The 23690-nt window shown below is 36.9% G+C and overlaps 1 protein-coding gene and 1 pseudogene across 1 annotated transcript; one reads left to right on the plus strand and one right to left on the minus strand.

Annotated features, from left to right (window-relative positions):
• Window positions 1–23690, minus strand: part of LOC123889510 — a 98321-nt pseudogene that overhangs the window by 9463 nt on the left and 65168 nt on the right.
• Window positions 1591–2095, plus strand: LOC123910488 (lachrymatory-factor synthase-like). Its single transcript, XM_045961605.1, has one exon. The coding sequence runs from the start codon at window positions 1610–1612 to the stop codon at window positions 2093–2095; it is 486 nt and encodes a 161-aa protein (XP_045817561.1). The 5' UTR covers window positions 1591–1609.

The following is a 23690-nucleotide window of genomic DNA, read 5'->3' on the forward strand; positions in this document are numbered from 1 at the left end:
TTATTTAGAATAAAATATTTAAATTTATTATAAAATATTGTTAAATATAAGTGAACAGCGGTGCTATTTAGTACGACATGTTTGCATACGGAATTCAACGAATACGCGTGTAAAGAATCTCCCACGTGAAGCTTCTGTCTTTTATTTGAAAATGAGATAAATTAAAATTAAAAGTTATAGAAAAAACACTACAACCTTTAAAATTATAAAAATTCTGTAACAATAAAAAAAAAACAAATTAGAAATTCACCTCGCACACAACCTATAACTACAACAACTTGCAATTCATTGTTATCCACTAACCTAAAATGAAGCAGAACCCTAAATTGAGAAGTAAGGGAGAAGTGCGTAGGTGGAAGATGTGGGTAGGACACATGATGGTGGAGATGGGTCCACTTGTTCGACAACGATGGCCGTAACATGTTTGATTAAGCAGTCGTGAACATTGAAAATTGAATTTAGGAAAAAGACTTAGATTTTTTTTTTTTTTTTTGTGTTTACAGATTTTTATTATTATTACGCGTGTTCGTGATTATTCGTTGAAATTTCAATCATACCATTAAGCATTATCCATAAGTGAAACTATTGTGTTATTTTTTGTAAAACTTATTTACCCAATTTTTTATGTTTCAGTGACAAATAATGGTCTCGTATATATATTTTTTTATAAAAAATTAGAATCTTTGTTAGGAATATCGAAGGATAATTTAGAAAATTTGATAGTAATTAACTTTATTTATAGTATAATATCTTTTACAACTAATTAAGGCTTGTTTGGCCTAGCTTTTTTTAGGTGTAGAAGCTGTTTTAATCATAAAGCTAGAAATAATAGCTTTTTAACTAAAGTTAAAATTGTTTGGTAAATTTTAATTTTTTTTTATAAAAGCAAAGTTAAAATTTGTTGATTTTTTATTATAATAGTGTTAAAAGATATATTTGATAATATGTTATAATTTTTCCTAAAATATAGAAACTGTTTTTTTTTTTTTTAACTGTAACTTCTAGAAATTGTTTTTTGGCCTAGCTTCTTACTTTTAAGTAAAAAGAAGAGGAAAAAAAGCTAGGCCAAACGGACCCTTAATATGGAAACAACCAATCTCCTTTATTTTTGCTAAAAAAAAAAACTAATTCACCTTTAGATTTTAATTCTTTTAATGACGTGTTATATTTTTGAGCAAAAATAAAGGAGATTAGTTTTCTTTACTTAAATATAGGAGAAGTTGTTTCCATATTAATTTTAGATTTTTTTTTTCAATGAGAAAATGTTAGGTGGAGTCGAACCTTACACAACAATCTTAGGTACATCCAATGACAATATAACACCTCATTAAAAAAATCTAAAATTAATAGCGAAACAACTAATCTCCTATATTTAAGTAAAAAAAATAAAATAATAATCTTGTTTATATTTTCTCAAAAAGATAACAAATCATTAAAAAAATTAAAATCTAAAGGAGAATTAGTTTTTTTTTTTAGCAAAAATAAAGGAGATGGTTGTTTTCATAATAATTAGTTGTAAAATATATACTATAAATAAAGTCTCTCAATGTTCATGTTCTCTGTTAGTACAGACTAGCAACAAACCACAGCTACACAATCGACGAGAGTGATGGGAGAAGACGAATCTCAACCAAATTGGGAAGGTAAAGCAACCATCGAGCTACCAAGTATCACTTCACAACAAGTATGGCAAGTTTTACAAGATTTCTGCAACTTACACAAATGGATCCCAATAGACACATGTTACCAACTTGAAGGTATTCAAAATCAACCCGGTCTCATCCGTTACTGTGCTTCAACAATCAAATCTCTTGATTCTGACTCTGAGCCAACAATCAAGTGGGCAAAAGAGAAACTGTTGAAAATTGATCCAATCAAACGTTGTTTGTCATATGAAATTGTTGATAACAACATGGGATTTAAGTCTTATGTTGCAACATTGAAAGTTGGTCCAATCGATGATGATGAAGAAGGTGTTGGATGTGTGATTGAGTGGGGATTTGTTTGTGATCCAGTTGAAGGATGGACATTGCAAGATTTTAATTCTTATATTGAGTATTGTCTTCAATTCATGGCTAAGAAGATTGAGCGGTAATTGTCTTGACTTCTCTTTCCTGAATAAGTTAGTTTAGTTTATTTTCTGTCGTGTCAGTAATTGCCTCTTCCTGTCAACAGTGGGGACACTGTGTAGTTTAAGTGCGGGGGAGAGGCAAGAGTCAATAAATTGAGTCTGTTTAGTGTTATTGAGTCAGATTGGCAATTAAAATTTTGAGCTAAGCATTTTCTTGACACATGACAGAGTTTCAAGATTTTAAGTGAATGTAGCCGTAGGATTGATGAAATTTTTGGGAATTTTTGTTTTGATTCTTGACATGATAGCCTTTGCACCTTTATGCACAAACTGTTGAATACTGTTGATCCTAGTAATGCCTTGATATGTCTGTAAAATACTCAATCATTAGCCTAAGTTATCTAAAGTATTGACTATGATAAGGGGTTTGATTAGGACTAAGTTTGGGGGAAAAAACTTGATTACTTGATTGATGGATCATGGCTAGATTTATGACGGGACACTACATCGCTATAAAAAAATGAAAGAAAAAGAAGTTCCTGTGCCAAATCTGGAGGAACAATAACAAATATGTATGAGGGTTCCTGTGCCTAAAACTGGAGGAACAATGCTGTGTAGGGTGCTCTACTCGGAGTAACAGGTTGGACTCATTACAAGTGAGATCCCGTCAGATGAAAAGGTGGAGTAGTACCTAAAGCATAAATTAAAATGAATTTAAGTAGTGTTCCCTGCGTGCTAAAAATAAAAAAGCCTGTGAGATCATGAAAAGTTATAGTTTCCCCCCTTGCTGAAATCTGAACCCAAACTCTAAGTTGTAGAAGAGAAAAAGGGTAGCGTAGTATCCTGATTGAGTAGTTTTGGAGAAGGATCCTGGCATGTCTCTGGTTAGCAGTAGTAGGCAGTACACACACACACGCAAGGTTGTTATTGATAGTTGACATACAAAAATTATACCAATCTTTGAAATGCAATCCAAGGTTTGAACCTTAAGGTCTGAATGTGCTGTTTTTCGTGTCAATAAAGTGAGTAGCTTAAGATGGTCTTTGCTATCTACAACATTACATGAGGACAGACAATGATTCAAGTTTGGGGGTGTGATGACTCACTTTATGTGATGTTATTAGTCCTTTATTACTTGGATTATTGTCTTCCAATATGGTGATCTACTATATGTTTTGAGTCATTTTGATGTATTTTGAGTCTAGTGATGTATTTAGGATTTAAATGTAACTAGTTTAAAGACCCGTGCATTCGCACGGATCCATTGACTTTATTTGATATTTAAGTTTATGATTATATTAATGTAGAAAATTTATTTAGAATAAAATATTTAAATTTATTATAAAATATTGTTAAATATAAGTGAACAGCGGTGCTATTTAGTACGACATGTTTGCATACGGAATTCAACGAATACGCGTGTAAAGAATCTCCCACGTGAAGCTTCTGTCTTTTATTTGAAAATGAGATAAATTAAAATTAAAAGTTATAGAAAAAACACTACAACCTTTAAAATTATAAAAATTCTGTAACAATAAAAAAAAAACAAATTAGAAATTCACGTCGCACACAACCTATAACTACAACAACTTGCAATTCATTGTTATCCACTAACCTAAAATGAAGCAGAACCCTAAATTGAGAAGTAAGGGAGAAGTGCGTAGGTGGAAGATGTGGGTAGGACACATGATGGTGGAGATGGGTCCACTTGTTCGACAACGATGGCCGTAACATGTTTGATTAAGCAGTCGTGAACATTGAAAATTGAATTTAGGAAAAAGACTTAGATTTTTTTTTTTTTTTTTTTGTGTTTACAGATTTTTATTATTATTACGCGTGTTCGTGATTATTCGTTGAAATTTCAATCATACCATTAAGCATTATCCATAAGTGAAACTATTGTGTTATTTTTTGTAAAACTTATTTACCCAATTTTTTATGTTTCAGTGACAAATAATGGTCTCGTATATATATTTTTTTATAAAAAATTAGAATCTTTGTTAGGAATATTGTAACGACCCATTTTTCGTATTCGTATATTTTATTGAATGTATTTTATTTATTAATTGGCTTTTATTATTTTAGTGAGCGACGAATAATTATTTAGCCGAACGTAAGTTATTAGACGCGAGAACCATTGTTTTGGGCTTATGGGCGTGAGAGGCAATGGGCCTAAGCCAATTGGGCTTGGTTCATGACCATGGAAAGTAGTATAAGTAGCAAGTCAAACATATGAATAGTTTCACAATTCATTTTCTTTGAACTTTGAGTGAGTAAGAGCAAGAGCAAAACCATAGAACAAGGGCTAGGGTTTGATCAAGAGAGAAAGCTTGAGCAAGAGAAGGCTTGGATCATCATCTTTGCTTAAGGTAAGAGATTAGAATTCATGATTCTTGAGTGGCAAGGAGAGGGGAGATTGTCTATGTCTCCATTCCCGAATTCTCCCACTCAATTTCTTTTAGACTTTCGATTAAGCTTTTGTATGTGAGTGTGATGTTCTTCATCATTACTTGTATGTGTTAATCACTAGCTTGATTTCATGATAAATATGTATGTGTTTGGATCATGTTGAAAGAGTTTTTGAAAGTTACTTAAAACCCAAGAAATAGGCATGATTTTGATTATTTGAGGTATTTGGATGTTTGGAAGAGATGATTAATGTTCCTTGATACCATATATGTTTGGAATGGCTGTTTATAAGAATTTATAACATGTTTGGATGAATTTTTGAGTTGATTCAATGTTAAACCGCCTTAGAAAACTCAAGAACAGATTTTCTTTCTGGTGTAGTTCGCTTAGCGAACAGGAGTTCGCTACAGCGAACCTGTTCGCCACAAGCTCGCTACCTGTTCGCCATGTACCTGTAATCCTCTGATGTGGTTCGCTACAGCGAACTGAGCTTCGCTTAGCGAATGAGTTCGCTACCTGTTCGCTATGGATTCGCTTAGCGAACAGTACTGAACCTGCAACTTTTGTTAATGTTTGTAAGTGTGATTAGGCACTTGTAACATGGTTTAAGAGTATCCTTACATGATTGTTGATACATGTTGATGCTGTTAATGCTTATTGTTAATCGTTAAATAATTGATAAACGTGTATGCAATAAGTTGTAGCTTAAAGTGAGCAATGTGATGTTTTGACATTAATTGTAATGTTAAGTGAATGTGTTTGAATTGTGTTTCCGCATTCATAATGAGTAGCTTCAAGCTAGAAATATCATATTGATGATATGTGTAAACATACATGCATTCATGTATATATATGTTGAATTGGAAACTTGGGTTCCAATAGATTTAAATGGATTTTTGAGTCCATAAGGAAGCCGAGGATCGGATTAGATGAATCCATAAGATCTAGAGCTGCTATCCAGCAGGATATAAAACTGTTTAACTTATCCATGAGGGATATGAAGGTTTGGTAAGTTCCGAACAATCCGGCAAGATGTAAAACTGTTTAACTTATCCATGAGGGGTAAAAGGCAATTGGTACCACATGCATTAGTCGTGTCTAGGGATGGCATGACATAGAATGATTGGCATTAGATACATTAGGGTAAATGCGCATATATTTGATAAATGGTATGTGACATTATCTGGTTGAACTGTGCTAAACTTTATTAATTGATAATTGTTGAATGCGATGTTTTGGCGTGAGTTAGAATATGTATGAGGTAGTTCGAAAGTATAAGACTTTCTTATGCTCGTATGATATGTGATTATGTTTTCTAACTCTCTGCTTTGTGTTATTTGCTGGACCTTTGGGGGTTCAGATATTCAGGCTGAGGATTGTGACGACGTTTAGACTGCTGTTCTAGCGTGGTGTTGAAGTACCTTTTGGTGAGGAGACTTAGCATAGATTACTCCTCTTAGTACTAGCTTTTGACTAGAGTTTGTAAATAGTAAATGCTCTGGTAATGTAACATCGAGTCGGGGTTTACGCTTGGATTTCATCGTATATCGGTGTTACCTTTTTGATATGCTAGTTCTTGTATAAGTGACATCCTTAGGGATGAATATGGCTTATGTATATATATATGTATATATATATGCATGCTTGGTTAGTTTGAATCCGCTGTTGCTTTTCATGTTAAACTTCATGACGCTCTGTGTGTATGTTTGTGTTTTAATTACCGCGTGGCACTCTGCCTTTACACTTGTTGAAAAGTTTTTAAAATTACGTTTTTAAGGGTAGTATGGGTTAGGGTGTTACAATAGTGGTATCAGAGCAGGTCGGTTCGTGTGAACCAACTAGGACTTTTCTTTTCCCCGTATGAGCATGTGTAGGGAACACTGTTAGTACTTTCTAACGTCTAGTTGTGATTCGTTCAGGAATCATGGCTGCTGCGAGGACGAATGCTCAGATTGCGGAGGCTTTGGCCGCACTCACCAACATAGTGGTTAGAGATCATCAACCTGGAAGAGAGGTAGAGATGAGGTTGGAAAGGTTCATGAAGCAGAAACCGCCAACATTTACCGGAGGTTACAACCCGGATGGAGCTCACAAGTGGCTGGAGGAACTTGAAATAATTTTTGAAGCAATGGATTGTTCCGAGGAAGGGAAGACAACCCTTGGAACATATGTGTTGCGTGAGGAAGCGAATGTGTGGTGGAAGAACGCCAAGTTGAGGCTAGGACCCGGTGGTATGGCTATACCATGGGCGAGGTTTAAAAGAGAATTTTTGGTTAAGTATTTTCCTGTGGATGTGAAGAATAAGAAGGTGGTGGAATTCATGGAGTTGAAACAGGGAAATATGACGGTAGCTGACTATGCCGTCAAGTTTGAGACTTTGTGTGCGTTTAGCCCGCATTACAACACTTTGGAAGCGGAGAACGACAAGTGTGTGAAGTTTGAAAGTGGTCTACGTCCAGACATCAAGCATATGATTGGATTTTCGCAGATAAGGGATTTTGCGACCCTTGTGAACAAGAGTAGGATCTGTGATGAAGATGGTAGGGCAAAGGTGAACTACTACAAAGCTGTGAACGACCGAAAAGGGAAAGGACAAGAGCGCGGAAAACCTTATGACAACCGCGGTAGGGGTAATACAAGTGGTGGTAAGAAGCCGGTGAATGGAAGTTGTTACAAATGTGGAGAGCGGGGTCATATGTCGTATGATTGCCCGAAGAAATTGAACAAGTGTTTGAATTGTGGAAAGTTAGGCCACAAAACTGAAGTGTGTAGAACAAGAGTGTTTTGTTTCAACTGTGGTGAGGAGGGCCACAAGAGTATAATCTGCAAGAAGCCCAAGAAGGTGATGGGCAAGGTGTTTGCTTTGAGTGGAGAGGATGCTAGCCTTGAGGACAATCTCATTAGAGGTACGTGTTTCATCTATGACACTCCTTTAATTGCGATTATAGATACGGGAGCGACGCATTCTTTTATTTCTTTGGATTGTGCAAAGCGTCTTAGTATTCCTTTAACGGATATGACGGGTAGAATGGAAATAGAAACCCCTGCTAATGGTTCAGTGATTACTCGACAAGTATGTCGTAACTGCCCCGTAACCATTTTTGGTAGGCACTTTGGAATGGATTTAGTGTGTATTCCACTTAGTGGTATGGATGTAATTTTTGGTATGAATTGGTTAATCTTCAACCGAATTCATATCAACTGTCGTGAGAAGGCCGTTGTTTTTCCGAAGCCGGAGGAGAACTTGCATTTGATGAGCGGGAAGGAAGTATCGGAAGCATTGAAAGAACATGCCGAGATGTTCATGATGTTTGCATCATTGAAACTCGAAGGAGGAGTTAAGATAGAAGAGTTACCGATCGTTTGTGAATTCCCAGATGTGTTTCCGGATGATATATCTGACGTGCCTCCAAAGCGAGAGGTAGAGTTTTCTATCGACCTAGTACCTGGAACTAGTCCGATATCGATGGCGCCGTATCGAATGTCAGCGTCAGAGTTGAATGAGTTGAAGAAGCAACTTGAAGAGCTGCTTGAGAAGAGGTTTGTTCGACCGAGTGTTTCGCCATGGGGAGCGCCGGTGTTGCTTGTGAAGAAAAAAGATGGAAGCATGAGATTATGTATAGACTATCTTCAGTTGAACAAAGTGACGATCAAGAATAAATATCCACTCCCGAGGATAGATGATTTGATGGATCAACTAGTTGGAGCTTGCGTGTTTAGTAAGATCGATTTGAGATCTGGATACCATCAGATTAGAGTGAAGACGGAAGACATACCTAAGACTGCATTTAGGACGAGGTATGGGCACTACGAGTATTCAGTTATGCCGTTTGGTGTGACCAATGCACCTGGAGTTTTCATGGAGTATATGAACCGAATTTTCCATTCATTTTTGGATAGATTCGTGGTGGTGTTCATCGACGACATTTTGATTTACTCAAAATCCGAGGAAGAGCACGAAGAGCACTTGAGGATTGTTTTGCAAGTCTTGAAGGAGAAGAAGTTGTATGCCAAGTTGTCGAAATGTGAATTTTGGATGAAAGAGGTGAGTTTCCTAGGGCATATAATTTCAAGTGGAGGAATCGCGGTAGATCCTGCGAAGGTTGACGCTGTGTCACAGTGGGGAACGCCGGAATCTGTTTCAGAGATTAGAAGTTTCCTTGGTTTAGCCGGTTATTATAGAAGATTCATCGAAGGTTTTTCGAAGTTGGCTTTGCCGTTAACCAAGTTGACGAGGAAAGATCAAGCGTTTGTTTGGGATGGTAATTGTGAGAAGAGTTTCCAAGAGCTCAAGAGAAGATTGACTACTGCACCCGTGTTGATTTTACCCGATGCCAAAGAGTCGTTCGTCGTGTATTGCGATGCTTCGAAGTTAGGACTTGGTGGAGTGCTTATGCAAGGGGGTAATGTGGTAGCATATGCTTCAAGGCAACTGAAGGTTCACGAGAGGAACTATCCAACGCATGATTTGGAGTTAGCCGCAGTGGTGTTTGCTTTGAAAGTGTGGAGACACTACTTGTATGGATCGAGGTTTGAAGTGTTTAGTGATCACAAGAGTCTGAGATACTTATTCGACCAGAAGGAGTTGAATATGAGGCAACGAAGATGGCTCGAATTCTTAAAGGACTACGATTTTGAATTGAGTTATCACCCCGGAAAAGCCAATGTGGTGGCCGATGCATTAAGTAGGAAAACTTTGCATATGTCATCATTGATGGTGAGAGAGTTAGAGTTGATTGAAGAATTCCGAGACTTGAGTCTTGTTGCGATATTTCTGCAAGTGCACAGACTTATCGTGTAGTTATAAAAGATTATCGATCCCACAGGGACTATTAGTTAATATTTCGCTTATGTTTTCAATATAATGTAAGGTTAAGGCTAATAATAATTAAAAAGGGGTTTGTAAAATAATTACCTAGAAATAAAATAATTAAGTTAAATAACAGTGACTAGTAAGAATTGGTTTTAAATAAGTTGGATTTTAACTAACTGGAATGTTACTTTAGGTACTTCAATGGGTTCGGTAATAAACACTATGTTTTGAAAAGTTTAGTCTCTTTAAAATTGATTTAAAAATACTCGTCTCACACTTTCGCGCTATTGAGTTATATTATATAATGATAGAATAAATGTATCACTTTCGCTATAACATTTACTTATAAAAATATTGTTTGGAAATCAATTAAATTTTACTAAAAGGGTCTAGTTTTCATAAAACGATATTAGTTTAAAAATATAGAACTCATGTCATCACACTATTGGACTATATTATATTATATAAATAAGATGTTTTGCTATCGCTCAATCATTAATTCATAAAATACTTTTTGAAAACTAATATAATTTAATTAACCTTAAAGAGCTGTCGCGATATTAAAGTTAATGTTCAGTTTTTACTATCTAGTATAAATTTCAAACAATCGTTCTGTTAATTCATACTTTAATTAATTTTCACTGATCGTGCAAAATTATAATCTATTGTTTATTTAAAAACTGAAACAGAAAACTAGACTTGAAAATTTAGTTCACAGTTTAATTACCGAACTCATATCAGACACCTATTTCACATACCAGTTATATTAAATTAGTTGGACATAATTACAAATAAAGGCATGATATAACAATAGTAGTTACGGAAAAAAGAAAACATAGATATAGATACTGCAATTTATTGGTGCTGGAAAATTAAAGAACATGCAATAACAGTAGCAAATAAAACAAGACAGGAATTAAAATAATTAAAGTAAGCAGTAACTGGAATTTGGAAAATAAAACCAAATATATTGATTAATGTAACTTACAGAACCGAAACTGGAATTGAACAGGAAACAAAGGACAAGCTGTAGCTCTCAACACGTAAAGCAGTAAACTTAATTCTAAGAATTTAAAATAAGTGTTTTTTTTTTCTTTTTCTCTTAAGCTCTAACTTGTCGTCGTGTCAGATCCTCAATTCATTCTGAATGCATTTATATATAGGCTGTGAGTGAGGAGTTGAAGTCCTCCTTTTTCTCCTTTCAGTTCCTTTACTTTCTCCCCACGATTCGTAACTGATTTCATTCAACGAAGATAAGGATTCAACGAAGATGAGGACTGATATTTTTTCCTGAAGAATCGCTCACGACTGGCGCCACGTAACACATGACTGACGCCATGTGTTGTTTAATATTTTTGCATGTGCTCCTTTAATTTAGGTGTGGCTGGCGCCACAATATGCATGGCTGGCGCCATGATTTGTGCACCAAAATTGCATGGCTGGCGCCTTGATTCATGTGGCTGGCGCCACTTCTCTTGCTTTGTGGCCGGCGCCATAGTTGTGTGGCCGGCACTGCTGGCCTCAACTGTGGGCTGGCCCACTTGTTTTGTTTCTTTGTATTTTTTTTGGTCTCGGTACATATCTGTAAGTTTCATAAAAAACAATAATTATTTTATTAATACTAGGATAATTTAGACAAAAATATTAAGATACTTAGGGAAATAATATTAATAAAATAGTGCATTTTTCGGTGTTATCAAACTCCCCTAAACTTGAACCATTGCTTGTCCTCAAGCAAAAAGATATAACATTTAGTGATAGAGAAAACAAAACTAAAGACATCCTCAAAGCCACTTATTTAATTTCTACCGAATCATTCAAATCTGCTTGTTTATCCCTACTAAAGATATCATAGAAACACAAACCAAAAGTGATCATGAATTTCTTCCTTATATAGACCGTTCCGATATATTTTGCCATTACCCGAACTTAACTTTCGTTTCTTCTTTCGTCATCCCCTTTTTACCCGTGGTAATCACATTAAGCCCGTTATCTATTCACACACACATGATAGCGAACCTGTTAGTGATTATGATTCGATTCTTTTTTTTTTTTTTTTTTTTTTTTTTTTCATTTATTTTTCTATTTCAACCAATGATAGTTTTGCATCTTTTAGGTGTTTCGCAGTTGGGCTAAATGACCGGGTGAGAGTCACCTAACTTAGAATGCGTAGTCCCTTTTAGATTTATACTATCTTTATACATATATTTTTTTCGAAATCATTCACTTATTTTCGTCGATTCTACTACTTAGATAGTGATCGTAGATGGTGCCGACTACCACTGGGTTTACTCAAGAATTAGTAAAGTTTAAGAAATTTAAATTCGGGATTTGGCAAGTATCGAAATTGATCTACATAACTAAGAAATTTATGGTGTTAAAATGATATAGCTAGTAGGAAAACATACTGATAAGAGGATTTAGTTTAATTACGTCAATGACTTAGGAACATCTAAAGTGCATTGTTTCTAAAAAATTTTTGTTATGGCTCAAGATTGGAAAAAAATTTAAAATAACCCGAAAAAATTTATTTGCAAAAAGGGAAATTGGACTAAAATAAAATAAGACTGAAAAGTAGAAAATAAAAACAGTAAAGTCCTCCCCTAAACTTAAATCCAACATTGTCCCCAATGTTATGACTTAAAAGAAGGAGAGGAACGTGAAACCTGGGATTATTATCAAGTCACGGTGGAGGTTGTTGGTATCTTTGAAAGTTGTCAAACTGCATCCTTAATTCGCTTATGCCATAAATGACGCGATCAAGTTGTTGTTGACGTTGTGCCTCCACCGTATCCCATTGGTCAAAACGGCCCTGAATTTGTTGTTGATTTTGTAGAATTTGATTTTGTTGAATTTGCATTGCGTTAATTTGTCCCATCATCTCCGTTTGTTGTTGATGCATGGCATAAACGAGGCTGTCGCGTTCGTCCATGGTGTTTTGGCGAGATGATGAACTACCTGCAAAAGTGTTAGGAAAATATGTGGTGTGTGCAGGTGGGACAAAATTATGGCTCCCACCAGCGGCAACATCATCAGTAATGTGCGTGGGAGCCTGATCAGGCATGGGCTCGTCATTAGTATTATAAAGGAGGTTTGCAGGAATCCGAACATCAGTGCGGTCCGGATTTGGAAGAGTGAAATTAGGACACACTGTATTATTAATTAACAGATTAAAACCTCCACTTCTACGTTCCTTAATCAATTTCATGCTCTTGACCATGTTAAGATCAAGGTAAAATGGATGCATAGGTGGAAGAGGGACGAACTCGTCTTTGTGTCCGAGGAGTTTAGCTAGTGTTGTAAGTAAACCTCCAAACATGATGTCGCCCTTCTTAGTAATATATGATCGCATATGGGAGAGCATGAAAGAAACAGCATTTATTCGAATATTATTAAAAATGGCATAGATAAAGAAAAGCTCTTTGGCATTGATTTTGTTAGAATTTAGCCGTCCGAAAATAGTATAAGCTAGTAGTTGTCGAAAATATCGGATGGCGGGATTGTGAATGGAGGAGGCGGCATTACCTTCAAAACTCTCCATGTTTTTTCCCGTTATAGATTGCCAAAATGATCTAGCATTTTCTACCCATTGCTCGTTGTCGGGATTTTTATATGCGACACCATCGCCATAAGGAATACGTAAAAGATTAGCAATTTGATCATAGGTCATTTCGTATTCCTTATTAAACATACGAAAACGAGCGATGCCATTTGGACTGTCAGGATTTTTTAAAATAAGAGAGCTTAGAAATTCTATTGTCAGTGGAAAGTAAGCAGCATTTCTTTGGTTTACAAAGAAATTTAAGTTGAGAGTATCAAGCATATATTTCACACTGTCATAAAGTCCTAAACTTCTTAAACAATCATTATCAGCATACCTTGTGGGAACAAATTCCCTAGTGGAGAGAGCCATAAAGGTTTGATTTTGTTTAGCTCCTTCTGTTCCCTTCCTATACTTGAGTTGGTAAGGCACTTGGTTTGCCATTGAGATTTTAATGTAGCGTGAATAGGAGAAGAGAAAATATTAAGTTATACTGATTTAGTAAATTAGTAGAAGTGGTGAGTTGAGTAGCTTGTCTTTATAGAAGCATTGATGTTCAAGTTGGTCAAAAATAAATAAGTGGGTAATTGTAATTGTCAGGCATCTCATAATGGTTTTGTATGAAAGTGTTTTCAAAATAATGGCATGCATGACAAGTAGATAGTGGTAACTATTGCATGCATTTGTCCACTCACATGTGTACTTTGTTTTGACCAAATAATTTATTATTGCATGCATTGGATAAAAGTTTGGCACAAGGCATATGGCGCCGGCCATAAGTTGTGTGGCGCACGCCACATGCTTATTGGCATGTGTGTGTGGCGCCGGCCATATGTTTTTTAATACAATGTAAGGCGCTGGCCTTGTGTTTTGCAAGGGGGAAAGTGGCCAGCGCCATTTGTGTGGCTGTTCACTCGTGATACATTATTATATAGTGTGCATGTACGTAGTATATATGTATCACTAGCCATATGTGATGATACTTGTGCATGTGACTTGCAGAAAATTAAGTCTAGCCTGTGGCATATAGGGTCATGTGTTGTGCAGTGTGTAAGAAATGTTTTGACTAGACTAAACAATTATGTGGATACTATAATTGGATATTGACCATAGTAGCAAACCAGTACGAAAGATTTAACTAAGTTGAATAGTATATATATATAGATAGATGAAACATGCAGAGAATGAAAATACTTGCATAATTTATAAATTCCAAAATAAAATAATTGTATCTAATTGAGAAATTTATGCAGGAAAATTAAATAGTTTGGATGCATAAAAAATAAAATACTGAAAGCGGGAAATAAATGTTTTCTTTCGCGCAAATTTATTCAATAGATGTTTCGGCGCGAAAGAAGAAAATAGACAGATGTTCGTCGTCAGCCACTAGGTTGTGGCGCAGCGGGAGGCAGTTGTATGGCGCGAATCTGGTCCGAACAACGATCGAACTGTTCTATGACTAAGTCCATGAATCGATAGAAATCTCCTTTTAAAGTTGCAAGATCCGTACGAAGAGCAGCGAGTTCTTTCTGCATGCCGGCAATGGCAACTCCACAGTCAGGTGGTGAGGTAGAAGCAGCTGTAGGGGTAGGTGATGGAGGTGCAGGTGTGTAAAAGAAAAGTGGTGGTTCTGGTGGCTCTGGGTCATTAAGAATGTAGTAAAATGGCGGTGTTTCGGGGTCAGTTTCATCTTGTCTCTCCAAGGTATAGAGCCAGTTCTTTTTATCGTGTACACTAGTTTTGGTATTGTACGGCAGAGTGAATTCATGAACAGGCTCAAGGTTGATCAATAACTGGAAAGTATCAGGGCCAAGGTTTCCAATCAGGTGGTTGTTGAAGCAATATTCAATTCCCATGGGTTCTACTCCTATAGAGAGGTCAATCTGTGACAGGGGGGTGTAGAGGTCTAAGGCTCTAGCTATGATGGTGACAAAACCACCAATGCCTATGTGGCGAGTTGGGTCTTTGGTGAATTTGGCTAAGCTGTCAAGTAGGAAGGATGCAGCATTGAGTGGTCGACTTTGTGATCCACAAAACATTATGAACAGTTCTTCCCTGCTGACGGTTGTGACGTTGGGGGGTTTTCCAAAGAAAGTGTGAGCAATAATCATGTGGAAATATCTTATTGCCGGGTTATGGATGGCTGTGCTTAGTCTTTCATCGGGGGGTGAGTTAGGGTTACCCGAAATGCTGCCCCAGAAGCGTTGAAGCTCACTTTCCATAAAAGTATCTTCTTGTATCTTGGTGAAAGCATCTGGGCCACAAGGCACTCCTAGGTATTCAGCTATTTCTCGGGTGGTAAGATGGTAGGATTTTCCGAACAATATAAAACTGACAAGACCTCCATGTATGGGATTTCCACGTGTCGGCTCATACCTAAATGCACTCAGGAATTCCAGAGTCAGATTTCGGTAGGTGGGTGGGTTGGAAAAAGTGAAGCGGTCCCAACCTAGTTGGTTAATCAAGAATCTCACACTCTCAGAAATTCCTAAAGCTACTAAGGCGTAACTGTCTGGAAAAGCATGGAATGATGTCACTCGGTGGGAAAGGTCTTTGTAACGCTGCTTCTGTGTGGCGCTTCTGAACTTAACTATCATTTTGTCCTCCATTTCGTTTAAAATTAATTTAGTATCTGCTATTTTCAGTAAGAGAAAACAATCATACAAGTTAGTGCTGATCAACTAAAAATAAAAATAAAACATATGAAAAATGGAAAATACAAATATGGGTTGCCTCCCATGCAGCGCTTCGTTTAATGTCGGTAGCTCGACAGTAATCCGGTCAACGTCTAGGTTTCAGGTGGGAGATCATCTAACTTTAAACTTGAGTAGTGATCTCTATCGTTAGGGAAGTAGTAATGTTTTAAACGTTGCCCATTAACAATGAATGTCTCGTTTGATCCGTTCTTGACTTCTACGGCCCCATTTTTAAAAACTCTAGTTATTTTAAATGGTCCTGACCATCTGGAACGTAGTTTTCCAGGAAATAATCTTAGCCTTGAGTTGAAGAGAAGTACAAGTTCCCCTTCCTTGAATTCTTTTCTCAATATATGCCCGTCATGCCATTTTTTAGTTCTTTCTTTGTAAATCTTGGCATTCTCGTAAGCATCTAGTCTAAGTTCCTCTAGTTCATGTAATTCTAAAATCCTTTTTCTTCCGGCAGCTTGGTAATCCATATTAAGGGCTTTAACTGCCCAATAGGCCTTATGTTCTAATTCTACCGGCAAGTGACATGACTTTCCATAGACGAGTCTAAATGGGGTGGTCCCTATTGGTGTTTTGTAGGCTGTTCTATATGCCCATAGAGCATCATCAAGCTTTGCGGCCCAATCCTTTCTAGAAGTGGAAACAGTTTTTTCAAGGATTGATTTGATTTCTCTATTAGAGACTTCAACCTGGCCGCTTGTTTGTGGATGGTATGGTGTGGCAACTCGGTGTTTCACTCCACATTTCTTTAATAAATTCTCTAATTGTTTTGATATGAAGTGAGATCCGCCATCACTTATAACTAACCTGGGGACTCCAAACCTAGGGAAAATGATTTTCTTAAACAACTTAGTGACTACTCGCGCATCATTTGTAGGTGAGGCTATAGCCTCTATCCATTTTGACACATAATCTACAGCTACGAGTATGAATTTGTTGCCCAAGGAGGATGGAAAAGGTCCCATAAAATCTATTCCCCAAACATCGAAGATTTCTACTTCTAGGATGTTTGTGAGTGGCATTTCGTTTCTTCTTGAGATGTTTCCTGTACGCTGACATTGGTCACATTTTGCAATAAACGTGTGAACATCTTTAAAAAGGTTAGGCCAATAGAGGCCGGCTTGTAGAATTTTATAAGCGGTTTTAGAAGTGCTTGCGTGCCCTCCATAAGGTGAGGAATGACAATGGGTAATGACACTCTCCATTTCTTCTTCGGGGATGCATCGACGAAAAATTCCGTCGACGCCTCTTTTAAATAAAAGGGGCTCGTCCCAATAGAATTGTTTAACATTATGGAAGAATTTCTTCTTTTGTTGATAAGATAATTCAGGAGGTATTATTCCGGCAGCTATGTAGTTAACATAATCAGCATACCAGGGGGCTGTAGTTTGGACTAGAGCGGTTTCTATTTCTTCCTTGCCAGCTTTTTCTTCGCCGAAGGAGAAATCTAATTGAGCGATCAGTCTATCACAAGGGAAGTCATCGTTAATTGGGATATGTTCTTTCCTAATATCATCTAGTCTAGATAGGTGGTCTGCTACCGTATTTTCTATGCCTTTCTTGTCTTTGATTTCTAGGTCGAACTCTTGTAGCAGCAGTATCCATCTTAGCAGTCTTGGTTTTGCATCTTTCTTACTCATAAGATATCGGATTGCTGCGTGATCGGTGTAAATGATGATTTTAGATCCCACCAAATATGAGCGGAATTTGTCGATTGCAAATACGACAGCTAAGAGTTCTTTTTCGGTGGTAGCATAGTTTAGTTGTGCCGCATCTAGAGTTCTACTTGCATAGTAGATAGCGTGTAGCTTTTTATCCTTTCTTTGTCCTAGAACGGCTCCTACGGCGTAATCGCTGGCGTCACACATAATCTCGAATGGTTCACTCCAATCAGGAGGTTGCATTATAGGTGCGGAAATCAAGGCTTGCTTGAGGAGTTGGAATGCTTCCATACATTTGTCGTCAAAGATGAATTCGGCGTCTTTCATTAAAAGGCCGGTTAAGGGTTTAGTTATTTTAGAGAAGTCTTTTATGAATCGCCGATAGAAACCTGCGTGTCCTAAAAAACTTCTTATGTCTCTAATGGTTTTGGGAGGTTGAAGGTTTTCTATTACTTCGATTTTAGCTTTGTCCACTTCTATTCCTCTATTAGAAACTATATGTCCTAACACTAATCCTTCACGGACCATGAAATGGCATTTTTCCCAATTTAGTACTAGGTTGACTTTAACACATTGATCAGTGCATTTTAATGCACATTCTTCTACTATTGTACTAGTGTATTCCTATGGTTTAATTTACTATTTTCACTATTTTAAGGTGTTTTTATATTTAAGTTTATTTCTAACTCTATTTTATTTTCGCACTTAATTTATGAATAAATAGCACTTTGACACCCTTCCGGTCCGCAGGTCATAACTGGAGTTACAAATATCGGATTGAGGCGCGGGAAGATGCGTTGGAAAGCTGAGATCAAGAGCTACGACTTTTATGTTGAGGCCAAAACCCAGTTCGGAGCGCAAGTGTGTCAAATAATTGCGTTTATGTTCCAGACGAATTTAATTCAGCACAACTTTATATTTTTCGGCCCAATTGTTTTAAGGCCCGTTCCATGTATTATTTAAACCGAAAAAAAGGCAGCTAGGATTATTCATTCACTGTTCACAAAATATTCAAACCCTAGAGCAGCCGTCATCTTCCATGGAGAACTAAACTTCTATTGATCCATTGGTGTAAGGAACTTTGTTCTCGAATCTTGAGGTTCGGTTTTAATAGCAAATCGTTATGTTTATGCTTATCATATATCAATTTTCTTGTCTCTCTTTTGTGTATGAGTTGATGCAATTGATGCTTAATTATTTTGTTTCACGTTCATAACATTGAGACTATTCAAATTAATTCACGCTTGTTCAAATTAATCTGAATAGGAAATTGTTATATTATTTTCGCTTGCAAAATAGGGCTGCCGAATTATTGTTATGATTTTTAACTGTGTTATTGGTGACGCTTGATCATCGCCATAGTTAGTCGAACACGCTGGTGCTTAATCAACGAATTCGTTATAAAACTGATTTTCGCTTGTTAAATTAGTTCTATAATCAGCCGAAGCATAAACTGTATGAATATTCATATAAGAACCTATGATGGATGATAAACAAAGTTGCCTAAAACCAATGGATTGATTGCTTTTATATTAATTAAATTCGTAATCTCTGTTATTGCTTCCACAAACAAAAAAACCCCAAATTGCAACCTTTAAATTCATTCTAATATTGTTAAACCGATCGTGAGTCCTTGCGAAACGACCAAGGTCACTACCTTGTACTACGTATTTTAAAATTATTTTGATCACGAAACGACGGTGATCAAATTGGCGCCGTTGCCGGAGACTCTCAATTGATTTTAGCTAATATTAGACTCAGTTTCTGTGTGGTTGCGTTCTAGCCTTTGCTTTCTCGTGTTTTCTGGATTATACGTGCCCTAATAATCAGTTTTCGTAAAAAAACAGTTTTCTGGAAAATCTTTTCTAAATCGAGTTTTTCCTGTACCTGTTCATCAGAAAAAAATCAGAGTTTAAAATCCCCTATTTTGGGACAAAATAGGTGACGGCAACCTAAAAAGTCCAAATTCCGTGTTTTACTATTTTATTTTAATTTATTACTGTTTTTATAGTTTCAGAAAATTCCAAACTAATTTCCAAAATTCTTATTTTACTTAATTAGACTAAATTTCGTGTTTTTATATTTTTTTGAGTCTATTTTAACCATATCTCTTCTTTCTATTTGTTTCATTAACGAGTCTGATTCTGATTCTTACATAGTTTCTCTTTGCATACTTTATTTGATTCTAAACTTGCTTTTGATAACATGGCTGAACAAAGAACACTAAGGCAGCTTGCTGCTCCTGATGTCAATTACAATGGTCTATGCATTCAATATACTGACGTTGATATTCCTTTTGAATTGAAATCTGGTTTGATACATTTGTTGCCCAAGTTTCATGGTCTTGCAGGTGAGGATCCGCATAAGCATTTGAAGGAATTTCAGGTAGTTTGTTCTACACCATTGAGGCCTGAAGGTATAACAGAGGATCATATCAAGCTTAGAGCCTTTCCATTCTCGCTCCAGGGTGCTGCCAAAGATTGGTTGTACTATCTTGAGCCGAATTCTATCACAACTTGGAATGATTTGAAGAAGGTCTTTCTAGAGAGATACTTTCCCGCTTCTAGAGCTGCGTTAATCAGAAAAGAAATATGCGGCATTAGGCAGGGAAACGAATCATTGGCAGAATACTAGGAAAGATTCAAACATCTAGTTTCCAGTTGTCCCCAACACCAGATCACCGAGCAATTACTCATCCAATATTTCTATGAAGGGTTGCTACCAATGGATCGAAACATTTTGGATGCTGCAAGTGGTGGAGCACTTGTTGATAAAACTCCAGCTGCTGCAAAGGCCTTGATCGAAAACATGTCACTCAACTCGCAACAGTTTACAACCAGAAATAATTCTGCAAGTGTAAATGAGATTCAGTCTTCCTCTTCCTCCATCAAGGCGCTCGAAACCAAGTTTGATGCTAGAATTGATGAACTTACTTCCTTGGTGAAAATGTTGGCAGTTAGCAAAGCTCAACCAGCAAAAGTGTGTGGTATTTGTACTTCTTCTGAGCACCCGATTGATACATGCCCCATTCTACAAGATGAAACAATAACTGAGCTTCCTCAAGCATATGCAGCAGCAGCGCTTTACAATCAAAACAGGTACAACAATCCTGACCTCTCCACCAACAAATATCACCCTAGTTGGAGGAATCATCAAAACCTCCAATATGGGAATCAGTCACAAGCTGCAGCCCCTGCTGCCCCACCAGCTACTTCTTCACTGGAAGACCTTGTCAAGTAACTGGCACAACGAACAGATGCTAGCATTCAGAACCTGACAACGCAGATGGGACAAATGGCCAATGCAATAGGCCAACTACAAGCTCAAGGCTCGGGTAACCTTCCTGCACAAACAGTGCCGAATCCGAATGTGAATGTGAGTGCAATTACTTTGAGATCCAGAAGAGTGTCAGAACCAGCTCCAGAGAAAAAGAAGAAGAAAACCGTTGCATCATCATCTGCTCCTGAACCTCCTTCTGTTACAATTGAGACCGAACCCGAAAAAGAAAGAGTATATGTGCCACCAATTCCTTTTCCTCAAAGGGTGCAGAAAAATATCAAGAAGATAGTTGAGGAAGACAAGGAGATTTTAGATGTATTCAGAAAATGTGCGGTTAACATTCCTCTCCTTGATGCAATTAAACAGATTCCTAAATATGCAAAATTCCTGAAAGACTTGTGCACACACAAGAGGAAGTTGAAGGAAAATGAGAGAGTCAGTTTGGGACGAAATGTTTCTGCTTTCATTCAGCCCAAAACTGGTTCCTCAGCTAATGTCTCAATTATCAGTCAGACCATGCCAGAAAAGTGTGATGATCCAGGAGTTTTTGCTATTCCCTGTTCCATTGGGGATCGCAAGTTTGAAAATTGTATGCTTGATCTGGGAGCAGGTATTAATGTTATGCCTACTTCTATTTATAATAACCTTGATCTTGGTCCTTTGCAGCCTACAGGTTTAATCGTGCAATTAGCAAATAGGTGCAATGCCCGCCCTGCTGGGAAGGTAGAAGATGTCCTAGTTCAAGTTAATGACTTGATTCTTCCTGCAGATTTCTACATTCTAGACATGGAGGGCGAAACTAATTCCAGCAGGGCACCCATCATTCTAGGCCGACCATTCATGAGAACGGCAAGAACAAAAGTTGATGTTTATGATGGAACCATGTCCATGGAGTTTGGCGACATTGTCGCTAAGTTTAACATTTTTGATGCCATGAAACATCCCGTGGAAGAACATTCTGTTTTTTATATGGATTTAGTTACTAACACTAACCTTTGCTCTGTTTGTGCTAAGATTGAATCTGATTTGCAGGATAATAACATTCATACAGGTGAAGTTGTTGTCAATGAGGCGGTCTGTACGGTTAAAGTTCTTGACATTCCGGCTGCCCCAACCAAACACTCCCATGATAAAGAAAAGACTACGCACTTCCATGATAAGATGATTTCCAAAAAGAAATTTTTTGTTGGCCAAAAAGTCTTGTTGTTTAAGTCTCGCCTGAAAGATATGGTTGGTAAGTTTCGATCCAAGTGGATTGGCCCCTTTGTCGTGACTAATGTTTTTCCTTCTGGTGCTATAGAAATTAAAAGTACAGGTACTGGCAAGGTTTTCAAAGCAAAAGGACAGCGGTTGAAGCTGCTCCATAAAAGTGTGGAAGGGCTTCCACCAAAACCACCAGACATAGAAGCACCAGCACCAGCCGCTACACCTTAGCCCCTCGGGTGTGTTCCTTCCTTTACTCTCACTTTATGTTTAGATTACATTGCGGACACTGTCTGGTTTAAGTGTGGGGGAGGGACATTTTACATTTTTGTGTTTTAAAAAAAAAAAAATAATAATAATAAAATAAATCATCATGAGTAGTCACATGTTCTAAGGCTAGGGCAGATAGCTGTAGGGTCAGTGAAATTTTTGGAGTTTTTTGTTTTGATACTTGACATGATAGTCTTTGCAACTTAATGCACAACTACTTGAACACTGTCAAACTTAGTAATGTCTAGATAAATCTCTGAAATATTTATTCTTTAGACTAAGTTCTCTAATTTGAATATAATGGAGGTATGATTAGAACTAAGTGTGGGGGAAAGGCTAGAGTAACAGATAGACCGATCATTGCTATTAATTGAGAAAAAGGGAAACTGTTTAAGAGCTAAAACTAATGAATATAATAAGTTCCTGTGCCCGAAATTGGAGGAACAAGTTCCTGTGCCCGAAACTGGAGGAACAAGTGCTGTGTAGGATGCTCTACTCTGAGTAACAGGTTGGACTTATTACAAGTAAGATCCCGTCAGGTGAAAAGGTGGAGTAGTACCTAAAGCTTAAAAACAATAAATAATAATAAACTATAATAAAGCTTGAAGGTAGTTTCCCCTGAGTTGATGTTGAAAAGCTTTTGATCTCTTAAAAAGAAATAGCCCCCCCTAGTCTGAAATTCTGGTTAAATCCAAAATTATAGGAAAAGAATGACAACTTAGCATCTAGAATGGTAGTTTCAGAGAGGGATCTTGACATTACTTTGGTTGACAGTGGGAGACAGTACACACACACACGCAAGATTATTATTGAAAGTTGATAGATAAGAATTGTGCCAATCTTTGAATTTTGACCCAAGGTTTGAAGCTTGAAACCTGGAATATGTTGACTGCTTGTGATTTGTTTTTAAATTTTTCATTTGAGTTTTGCTCGGAGTGCAAAAGTTCAAGTGTGGGGGAATTTGATCAGTGCATTTTAATGCACATTCTTCTACTATTGTACTAGTGTATTCCTATGGTTTAATTTACTATTTTCACTATTTTAAGGTGTTTTTATATTTAAGTTTATTTCTAACTCTATTTTATTTTCGCACTTAATTTATGAATAAATAGCACTTTGACACCCTTCCGGTCCGCAGGTCATAACTGGAGTTACAAATATCGGATTGAGGCGCGGGAAGATGCGTTGGAAAGCTGAGATCAAGAGCTACGACTTTTATGTTGAGGCCAAAACCCAGTTCGGAGCGCAAGTGTGTCAAATAATTGCGTTTATGTTCCAGACGAATTTAATTCAGCACAACTTTATATTTTTCGGCCCAATTGTTTTAAGGCCCGTTCCATGTATTATTTAAACCGAAAAAAAGGCAGCTAGGATTATTCATTCACTGTTCACAAAATATTCAAACCCTAGAGCAGCCGTCATCTTCCATGGAGAACTAAACTTCTATTGATCCATTGGTGTAAGGAACTTTGTTCTCGAATCTTGAGGTTCGGTTTTAATAGCAAATCGTTATGTTTATGCTTATCATATATCAATTTTCTTGTCTCTCTTTTGTGTATGAGTTGATGCAATTGATGCTTAATTATTTTGTTTCACGTTCATAACATTGAGACTATTCAAATTAATTCACGCTTGTTCAAATTAATCTGAATAGGAAATTGTTATATTATTTTCGCTTGCAAAATAGGGCTGCCGAATTATTGTTATGATTTTTAACTGTGTTATTGGTGACGCTTGA

The sequence above is a fragment of the Trifolium pratense genome, linkage group LG1, assembly GCF_020283565.1.
Source record: "Trifolium pratense cultivar HEN17-A07 linkage group LG1, ARS_RC_1.1, whole genome shotgun sequence".
Lineage (NCBI taxonomy): Eukaryota > Viridiplantae > Streptophyta > Magnoliopsida > Fabales > Fabaceae > Trifolium > Trifolium pratense.